Source organism: Bufo bufo, chromosome 8, assembly GCF_905171765.1.
Source record: "Bufo bufo chromosome 8, aBufBuf1.1, whole genome shotgun sequence".
Lineage (NCBI taxonomy): Eukaryota > Metazoa > Chordata > Amphibia > Anura > Bufonidae > Bufo > Bufo bufo.
The window spans coordinates 227,412,006-227,423,342 of record NC_053396.1 but is presented as its reverse complement, the minus strand read 5'-3'; the positions used below and the strand labels follow the sequence as shown (position 1 = coordinate 227,423,342).

Genomic DNA, 11,337 nt, shown 5'->3' with positions numbered 1-11,337 from the left:
TACCAGTCACTGCTGCACCCCCATATCTGTATATACCGTTCACTGCTGCACCCCCATATCTGTCTATACACCGGTCACTGCTGCACCCCCATATCTGTATACACCGGTCACTGCTGCACCCCCATATCTGTATACACCGGTCACTGCTGCACCCCCATATCTGTATATACCGTTCACTGCTGCACCCCCATATCTGTCTATACACCAGTCACTGCTGCACCTCCATATCTGTCTACCAGTCACTGCTGCACCTCCATATCTGTATATACCAGTCACTGCTGCACCCCCATATCTGTCTATACCGGTCACTGCTGCACCCCCATATCTGTATATACCGGTCACTGCTGCACCCCCATATCTGTCTACCAGTCACTGCTGCACCCCCATATCTGTATATACACCGGTCACTGCTGCACCCCCATATCTGTATATACACCGGTCACTGCTGCACCCCCATATCTGTATATACACCGGTCACTGCTGCACCCCCATATCTGTATATACACCGGTCACTGCTGCACCCCCATATCTGTATATACACTGGTCACTGCTGCACCCCCATATCTGTATATACACCGGTCACTGCTGCACCCCCATATCTGTATATACACCGGTCACTGCTGCACCCCCATATCTGTATATACACTGGTCACTGCTGCACCCCCATATCTGTATATACAGTGGTCACTGCTGCACCCCCATATCTGTATATACACCGGTCACTGCTGCACCCCCATATCTGTCTATACACCGGTCATTGCTGCACCCCCATATCTGTCTACCAGTCACTGCTGCACCCCCATATCTGTATATACCAGTCACTGCTGCACCCCCATATCTGTCTATACCGGTCACTGCTGCACCCCCATATCTGTCTATACACCGGTCACTGCTGCACCCCCATATCTGTCTATACACCAGTCACTGCTGCACCCCCATATCTGTCTATACCGGTCACTGCTGCACCCCCATATCTGTCTATACACCGGTCACTGCTGCACCCCCATATCTGTCTATACACCAGTCACTGCTGCACCCCCATATCTGTCTACCAGTCACTGCTGTCTTTCTTGCCCCCCAGATCCTGAAGCTGGCGGCGGTTCCGGCCGGGCTGCTCGCCTCCTCTTACGGCCTCTATGCTGTGTCTGAACGTGAAGCAAAAGGCGATCGTGTGAACCCCCGGCAGGTATCCGCGGCACAGTGTGCACCATAGGGCGTATGGGGGTGGCTGTGGTGTACGCAGGGTGGTCACCACTCATTGCCCCTCTGCTCTCTTTCCAGTTGTCAGTTTACACTGTTCCCCTCCAAGAATCGAGGTTCATGGAGGCGCAGCCGGGTCGCGTGCAGTGCGCCTTCTCTGCGGCCAGAAAAGCTGTGTGGCCGGCCGTGACCTGGACTCGGGTAAGAGATCTCACTGCCAAGCCCCCCCATAACGGGCTGACTGCGGGGGTCCTCCTGATGGGAGCCCACCCCCCGTGATCCGCTGGGTTAACCCCGCGCTTTAAGGGATTGTTCTGGTCTTATGTAAAGCCTTGTCATTTCTGATAACACACACCGATATATTAGACATCGCCCTGAGACCGCCAAGAAGATAAGCTGCAACAAAAAGGAACTAAAAATAATTCAATGAAAAATATTTTGTTACTAAAAGTCATTAATTTCATACATAAATAGGATTTGATTACACAAAAATCCAAATCTTATGTGAAAATATTAAAAAGATCACGTGTAAGTCCACGAACAGCACGAGTCCGGAATATCCCGTAATAGTTCTGTATGTGGCAGGATTGTAAAAGAAGCTAAAAAACAACGTGCAAACCAATAGAGCATGAGAAATACCGACCACTAGGTGTAACGTGGACCCCAGAACCCCAACTGGGGGGGCCCGCTCCTGATGAAGCAATGGCTCCACATTATACCTAATCCCCATTTCAAGATCTCTGCTTCCTGTCAGATGTTAGGTGCTTAAACAAATTTAGAACTAAAACTTCTGATAGCTGAAGGTTTGTTACAGTTGTATCCACTTGACTGCACCAGCAGAATAGTGAGTGCAGCTCTGGAGTATAATACAGGATGTAACTCAGGATCAGTACAGGATAAGTAATGTATGTACACAGTGACTGCACCAGCAGAATAGTGAGTGCAGCTCTGGAGTATAATACAGGATGTAACTCAGGATCAGTACAGGATAAGTAATGTATGTACATAGTGACTGCACCAGCAGAATAGTGAGTGCAGCTCTGGAGTATAATACAGGATGTAACTCAGGATCAGTACAGGATAAGTAATGTATGTACACAGTGACTCCACCAGCAGAATAGTGAGTGCAGCTCTGGAGTATAATACAGGATGTAACTCAGGATCAGTACAGGATAAGTAATGTATGTACACAGTGACTGCACCAGCAGAATAGTGAGTGCAGCTCTGGAGTATAATACAGGATGTAACTCAGGATCAGTACAGGATAAGTAATGTATGTACACAGTGACTGCACCAGCAGAATAGTGAGTGCAGCTCTGGAGTTTAATACAGGATGTAACTCAGGATCAGTACAGGATAAGTAATGTATGTACACAGTGCCTGCACCAGCAGAATAGTGATTGCAGCTCTGGAGTATAATACAGGATGTAACTCGGGATCAGTACAGGATAAGTAATGTATGTACACAGTGACTGCACCAGCAGAATAGTGAGTGCAGCTCTGGAGTATAACACAGCATAATATTGTCATGTATGTTATTTCCATATGTCACCTGTAAGATGGTGGTCAGAGCTGGACTTGCTTATGTCCCAGTCATCAGTCGATTTGGGGACGAGGGGGGGGGGGGGGTTGGTTTTATGTTCTGGTTACTTTGTATCTTTCTGCTTTCTATAGAATGCCTGCATCTCCGTCAGGAATGGAGTGGAAGAAACCGTACAGTTTGGGAGAGGTAAGTGCTGTGTCGGCTGCAGATGCATTGAGTGCTCTATAATTTACCATGAGTGACTATGGCAGAGCTTCCAGTTGGATTGTTCTAGGTTTTACTGCATTTTTGTTAAAGGGGTATTTCCATCTTAGACAATGGGGGCATATCGCTATGATATGCCCCCATTGTCTGATAGGTGTGGGTCCCACTGATGGACCCGCACCTATATCGAGAACGGAGCGGGGAGCGCTGTGGCTGGATGACCCTAGATATCCCGGGGTCCGTCCACCACCAAGTGCTAATCCCTGCCTCTCCCATAGAAGTGAATGGGAGTGTGCCGCGCATGCACGGCCCATGCTCCCATTCATTTCTATGGGGCAGACGGCAATAGCCGAACCAGCGCTTGGCTATTTTCGGCGGCCCCATAGAAATGAATGGAGGGCGGCTGCGCATGCGCAGTGGTCAGTAGAGACAGCTGTCGGCCAATCTGATATATACTGCAAGCTCTCTGATTGTCTTTTTTCCCTTTCATCCAGATAGTTACCTCTATCTGAAGAACCCGCCCCCCGAATTTCTGCCACGAGTGGGGATCATTTCAGTCAGTGGCCTGGCCGGCTTGGTTTTAGCCAGAAAAGGTAATTGTTGTATTTTAAATCTCTGTGGTGGAGGTAGTCAGCCAGGAGCAGTGGAGAGGACATTGGATGTACTAGACATAACGCTGCGGGCAGAGGTAAACCACCTGCCCTGTGCCCACCGTCCAGAAATCCATCCTTATCTCAGGGTTTACTGCTGTGAGAGGTGCCCAGTGCGTTCAGCTGGATGTCTGCGTTATTGGGTGCGGATCCGCACTCACACAGATTTACTTGGGGCTACTGCTAAGGGTGTTATTGAAGTGATCCCCGGTATTCACCCTTTAACCCCTGTACAGGAATCTGGACTCTGCTGCAGGGGAATCACTGAACGCTATTTCTTGGAGTAGTCTCTGTTCAAGTGACTACTGACCCACAGGGGTCTAGAGACACCGGGGGATCAGGCACAAACATAGTCAGGGCAGGCAGCGAAGGAACAAGCAGACAGTACACCTTAGCAGGACACTAAAAAACCTGAACCTGTTGTTCAGGCACCCTTCCACAGGGTAAGGTGCCTTAAAGGGGTCCTCTCACTTCAGTAAGTTGAATTCATCATGTAGAGAAAGTTACTACAAGCCACTTACTAATGTATTGTTATTGTCCATATTGCTTCCATTGCTGGCTGGATTCATTTTTCTATCACATTATACACTGCTTGTTTCCATGGTTACAGACCACCCTGCAATCCATCAGTGGTGGTCGTGCTTGCACACTATAGGAAAAAGCACTAGCCTATGTGCGCTCCCACTGTCCCGGCCACCAGAGAGGCTGACACTTTTTCCTGAAGAGAAGCTCTATTGGGGCTACAAGTTTCGGCACTGAACCAGTACCTTCATCAGGAGGGGGCAGAGGTCAGCCTGAGCCCGGAGCGGCGAGTAGAGCAGCGGTGGCCGTAGGCCGGTCCTGTAAGGGTCCATTCACACGTCCGCAAAATGGTCCGCAATTTTGCAGAACGGGTGCGGATCCATTCATTCTCTATGGGCCCGGACGTGAAGCGGAGAGCACACTATGTGCTCTCCGCTTCCGCATTTGCGGAGCGCGGCCCCGAACTTCCGGTCCGCAGCTCCGCAAAAGATAGAACATGTCCTATTCTTGTCCGCAGCTGCGGACAAGAATAGGTATTTCTATAGGGGTGCCGGGCGGGTGTGTTGCGGATCCGCAATTTGTGGGTCCGCAACACACCACGGACGTGTGAATGGACCCTTACAGTTATGAATGCACCTTTGGAGCAACCAGGCAGATTCCAGACGTCTCAACTTTTTCCTTTGTAGTTCATGTACACATTTAACCAGGCAATAAAGCGTTAATCCCAGACGCTGGTTACATTGTATCGTTTGTTATCCATATGAAGGTTACTAATTGATCTTTGTGCCCTCCTCATCATAGGCTCCAGACTGAAGAAGGTCGCTTACCCGCTGGGTCTGGGCGCCCTCGGCACGTCCATCTGTTATCCGGCACAAACAGTCATTTTTGCCAAGGTAAAGACTTTATGGAGGGTTTGTTCTAGGACTGATAAAGCTTTCGAGATCTCTGCTTGCTGTCAGTGTAAAGGGCCATTCTTGTAGCAGATACGGAATGATCTCTGCAGTAAATAATGTGCGATGAAGAAATGATCCCTGTGTTTTCTGGCACCAGGTCACCAGTAAGAAGTTATACAGCGCAGGCCATCGGACGTACGACGCCGTCAGCTCGTTATGGAAAACAAAGCCTCAGAAAGAAGGAGCGATTCCTGCCCCATCAACAGAAGCAAAGGTAAATCAAGATGGAGAAGGACACCATCAGTCACCACATACTAAGTAATCCGAATGTTTCCCGATTCAAACACTCTTCCCTCATCCCAACCGCTGCCCGAATTGCTGAGAAATCCATGATTTTGTGATATGCAAATTAGCTACAATGAGACATCACCATTGCACCAAGATACCCAGTCCTTATTGCTGCCGATGTAATCTCGCCTAGCGCCGCGTTCTCTCACATGCGGTGGCGCTTCAGGAATCGGTCCACGTGCAGTACAGCTCCGACACTCGCAGGGTCTTCTAAATAAAATTAAGGCCTCTTTCACACGGGCGTCATGGTTTTGGGCCGGATAAGATGCGGGTGCGTCGCGGGAAAATGCGTGATTTTTCTGCGCGAGTGCAAAACATTTTTATGCGTTTTGCACGCGCGTGAGAAAAATCGGCATGTTTGGGATTGGTGTTGTCCTTCCCGACAATCGTCTGCTCGTCGGTGGGGGAGGCACATTTATATGCAGTGATCTCCTCCACAATATAAGGAGCAGTGATTACGAATGCCATTGCTCGTCCCCACACAGAAGCGTTCTTTCCCGACAATCGACTGCTCGTCAGTGTAGGAGACACATTTATATGCAGTGATCTCCTCCACAGTATAGGAAGCAGTGATCACGAATGCCATTGCTTGTCCCCATACAGAAGCGTTCCTTCCCGACAATCGTCTGCTCGTCGGTGGGGGAGACACATTTATATGCAGTGATCTCCTCCACAGTATAGGGAGCAGTGATCACGAATGCCATTGCTCGTCCCCATACAGAAGCATTCCTTCCCCACAATCGACTGCTCGTCAGTGGAGGAGACACATTTATATGCAGTGATCTCCTCCACAGTATAGGGAGCAGTGATCACGAATGCCATTGCTCGTCCCCATACAGAAGCGTTCCTTCCCGACAATCGCCTGCTCGTCAGTGGAGGAGACACATTTACATGCAGAGATCTCCTCCACAGTATAGGGGAGCAGTTGATTACTAATGCCATTGCTCGTCCCCATACAGAAGCGTTCCTTCCCGACAATCGTCTGCTCGTCGGTGGGGGAGGCAGTGAATCTCCTCCACAGTATAGGGAGCAGTGATCACGAATGCCATCGCTCGTCCCCATATAGAAGCGTTCCTTCCCGACAATCGTCTGCTCGTCGGTGGGGGAGACACATTTACATGCAGCGATCTCCTCCACAGTATAGAGAGCAGTGATCACGAATGCCATCGCTCGTCCCCATATAGAAGCGTTCCTTCCGACATTCGTCTGCTCGTCGGTGGGGGAGACACATTATATATGCAGTGATCTCCTCCACAGTATAGGGAGCAGTGATCACGAATGCCATTGCTCGTCCCATACAGAAGCGTTCCTTCCCCACAATCGTCTGCTCGTCGGTGGGGGAGACACATTTATATGCCAGTGATCTCCTCACAGTATAGGGAGCAGTGATCACTATACATCAGTGTATTCCTTATTCCTCGTGTACCGATCCCCTTGCTGCTCGCAGTCTCTGTACCTTTCTTGCTATCGCTCATGTTCCTGACAGGAGGCTGTGAGAGAAGAGGACAGTGCAGCAGAGACGTCACATGCAGGACCCAGTGCAGAAGAGGCGCAGGAACCGCCCGCCTCACCTGAGCCTCCTAACAGATCATCTGGAGACCCAGGAGAACCCAGCACCACAAGTGTCCCCACAGGTAAACTTCCCATGACGATTATAGGGATTTCCACATTAAAGGTACAGACATCCTTGAACCCCATAATGCAGTGTAAATAGCCAGCAGAATAGTGACTACAGCTCTGGAGTACTGTATGCAGCAGACTCAGGAGCTGACACCCCTCTGCTATGTCAGTGAGTATAGCGGGTATCAGGCACTGAACTTGGAGAGGTATTAAAGGGACGGGCAGTAGGTTAATATTGATCCCTATCCTCAGGGTGGGTCATCAGTATCAGATCGGTGGGAGTCCGACTCCTGGCACCCCTGCTGATCAGGTAGTGGTGCCAGTGATACTTCAGTCTAATTACAGCCGCTCCGTCCCTTTCACTTTATTAATGACTCTGCGACACCTCTACAACGAGGCCGATCTGATATTGATGAGTATAGGTGATCAATATTAACCCACTACACGACCCCTGTACATCCTCATGGGCTTTCACTCCCTGACAGCAAGCAGAACTGTGAAGACAAAAGGGGAGCTATACGAAGACTGGCAAACATCAGCCTTAGTGTATATATACTGTATATGTTCCCCGCCTGTATATATACTGTATATGGTCCCGCCTGTGTGTATACTGTATATGTCCCGCTGTGTGTATACTGTATATGGTCCCGCCTGTGTGTATACTGTATATGGCCCCGCCTGTGTGTATACTGTATATGGTCCCGCCTGTATATATACTGTATATGGTCCCGCCTGTATATAAACTGTATATGGTCCCCGCCTGTATATAAACTGTATATGGTCCCGCCTGTGTGTATACTGTATATGGTCCCGCCTGTGTGTATACTGTATATGGTCCCGCCTGTGTGTATACTGTATATGGTCCCGCCTGTGTGTATACTGTATATGGTCCCGCCTGTGTGTATACTGTATATGGTCCCGCCTGTGTGTATACTGTATATGGCCCCGCCTGTGTGTATACTGTATATGGCCCCGCCTGTGTGTATACTGTATATGGCCCCGCCTGTGTGTATACTGTATATGGCCCCGCCTGTGTGTATACTGTATATGGCCCCGCCTGTGTGTATACTGTATATGGCCCCGCCTCTGTGTGTGTATAGTGTATATGGCCCCGCCTCTGTGTGTACTGTATATGGCCCCGCCTCTGTGTGTACAGTGTACATGACCCCGCCTCTGTGTGTGTATAGTGTATATGGCCCCGCCTCTGTGTGTGTATAGTGTATATGGCCCCGCCTCTGTGTATACTGTATATGGCCCCGCCTCTGTGTGTACATGGCCCCGCCTCTGTGTATAGTGTATATAGTCGTCCTGCTTTGTGTAACCCGATGTATTTGTATTCATTTACAGAGCAAGCCAAGTGACGTGAAGTTCCAGCCTCCACCAGAACTTGTGGACCACGGGCAGTCCAACCCAGAGGATGTGGATCTGTACAGCACCAGAACCTGAGAGACTGCACATCTGATGAGGGCGTGGCCCTGGATCCTGTGTGTGATAAGGCTGTGGCCCCCAGATCCCATCCATGATGAGGCCCCACAGCTGCTCCGGGATTTGCTTTAACCCTTCTTACTCAAGTGCTTTACTTTTGATAAAATAAATGGGAGATTTCCCACCGTGATGGATCCGATCATTACTGATGGCGGGCGCCGTGGCCGGTCCTCGTGGTACGACACGTCACTTCTCACCACGAAGCTCAGTCCTCTGATGTAAAGTCCTGCAGGTTCACGGTTCCTGTCTGACCCCATGGTTTCCGCTTGCTCGCAGCGAATGTCTATATCTAAACATGGTAGATAGCAAGCGGGTTCACAGCAGCATGTCCATTGTGAACCGAGAGCGCGCACAAAGCAAGGCGACGTTTCGGCCACGCAGTATACCGATTCAAAAGGTGATCAATCCTATAAATACCCAATGACCCCATGTGACCTGGTATAGCCAATAAACAGGGACGCAATCTCAATTCCACCTGTGTGACAATTAAAATGACCTCTACTCCTATAGGATTACTAATAAATAGTTAAATATACCTGATACCCATTAAGGTATTCGAGATGAAACTTGATTTACAGCGTTTTTTTTTAGGCGTCTTAGATTAAAAGCATTTTTTGATAACAATGTCAGTAATAGGCGTCTGCCCAGCAAGGGAACTGCTGAATGGTCCTCGGCCAAATTGGAGCTCAGTAACAAGAGCAGCTTCCTGCCTCCATAACAGTCACATTGTGGAATCTTGTATCCAAATTGTTACTAAACAGATTAGAAGTTTGCAGGAGTGCAGTCGGCAGCGACCCTATAATCCCAATATGTCCTATAAAGAGAGACAAGCCCTCAAGGCACTAACATCTAAGGCTAAATGCACACGACCGTATGTGTTTTGTGGCCCGCAAATTGCGGATCCGCAAAAAAAACGGATGACGTTCCGTATGGCATCTGTTTTTTTTGCGGATCCATTATAATAATGCCTATCCTTGTCTGCAAACTAGAAAAAAAATAGGACATGCACTATTTTTTTTTTGCGGAGCAACGGAACGGACATACTGATGCGGACAGCACACGGTGTGCTGTCCACGTTTTTTGCGGACCCATTGAAATGAATGGGTCCGCATCCTATCCGCAAAAAAAAACGGAACGGACATGGGAAACAAAATACGGTCGTGTGCATGAGGCCTAACAGAGAAATTACTATCAAACCAGCCGACAAGGGGGGAGCTGTGGTGGTCATGGCCACGGACAGTTATGTTGGGGAGATACATAGACAGTTGGGTGATGGAGAGGTTTATGAAAAACTTAAACAGGACCCAAATGGGAGATCGCCAGGGAGGTGGCGAATATTGTTGATACAGCATTTGCAAAAGGTATCATTGATTCAGATCTATGTCCCATCACCCCCGCTGATCTATGTCTCCCCAAGATACACAAGCGGTTGCTAGACCCCCCCCCCCCCCCAGGCAGACCTATTGTGTCGGGCAGGGGATCTGTCTTCAGCGACATCGCCATATTTTTGGCAGACGGCTCCGTGTCCATGCGACCTCAGCTCCCTCCTATGTCAGGGATGCGGGACATTTTTTAACTAAATTGAGTGGGATTATTTTACCTGCCCATTTCTATCTGGTGTCTCTGTACACGTCCATTATGCATGACTATGGACTAAATGTCATCGATGTGGCCCTGGCCGGCGCGGGACTCACTCCTGATGCGCGCCGCTTTGTCCTCGACCTCCTAGAGTTCGTCCTCAAGAGGAATTATTTTCTCTTTGGCAACACCTTTTACCAACAGTCACGCGGTGTGGCCATGGGTCCAACGTGGCACCAACTTATGCCAATATTTTCATGGCGGAGGTCGAGGACAAGTTGGTATAACGCATCTCAATTCTATCAGTGGGTCCTGTGCTGGTGGCGCTACATCGACGACATTTTCATGATTTGGAGCGGCTCAATGGACGCCTTGAATGAGTTTCATCAACATCTTAACAATGGGGTACCCGGTCTTCAATTTACTGTGTCGGCCTCCACTGAGGAGTTACAGTGTCTTGACGTCGGGGTGTACCTAGAGGGAGGCCAATTAAAAACGGACTTGTATAAGAAGCCGACGGACAGGAACAATCTTTTAAGATACGACAGTAGCCGTCCACAGCCGAATGCTGGACTCCTTACCTTGGAGCCGGATGCTGCGGGTGAGACGAGTGATGTCGGATGATGACAAGTTTGTGAACCGCATTGATGAGATGTGCAATAAATGTTGCGAAGAGAGAATATCCAGGCAGCAGCTACACAGATGGAGGGCCCGGATCTCCTCGGCTGACAGGTGTCCACCTTCCAAGCTTCCCCCAGGAATATGAATCTGGGACGTATCCCGCTTGTATCTACCTATGGCAACCACAGTACTTTGAGAAAGGACTGGCACATTGTACACAGTGGCCTTCCTGCAGTAAGTCAATTTGACAAGCCGCCATTGTATACACTGACCCTCATTGTCCCATTTATAGCCTCTTCTTCCCTCTACGGTGATGTCCGTACACAATGACATTATAAGATACTTAGGGACATAGAAATGGTTTCTGTCGGTGCTTTGTTAAATAGTCTATTTTATCCTTTAAATTAGGAATAGACATGAGTGAGACACAGTGTTGGTCCTTATTTATGTGTTTAATATAATATATAATTGAGATTGCGTCCCTGTTTATTGGCTATACCAGGTCACATGGGGGCCATTTGGGAATTTATAGGATTGATCACCTTTTGTATCAGTATACTGCGTAGCCGAAATGTCGCATTGCTTTGTGCGCGCTCTCGGTTCCTAATAAAAAGTCACACTGGACATGCTGCTGTGAACCCTCTTGTTATCTACCACTATTCGTGGGACGGCT

At 49.0% G+C, this 11,337-nt stretch overlaps 1 protein-coding gene across 1 annotated transcript; it reads left to right on the top strand.

Moving 5' to 3' along the window:
- Window positions 1-868: 868 nt before the first annotated feature.
- On the top strand, window positions 869-8,596 carry LOC120977339 (MICOS complex subunit MIC27-like; the record flags this gene model as incomplete). Its single annotated transcript, XM_040405246.1, has 8 exons — window positions 869-1,186; window positions 1,282-1,401; window positions 2,875-2,929; window positions 3,442-3,540; window positions 4,921-5,012; window positions 5,170-5,286; window positions 6,847-6,994; window positions 8,334-8,596. Coding segments are annotated over 8 exons (957 nt in total), but the record flags the coding sequence as incomplete, so codon positions are not given.
- Window positions 8,597-11,337: the final 2,741 nt, after the last annotated feature.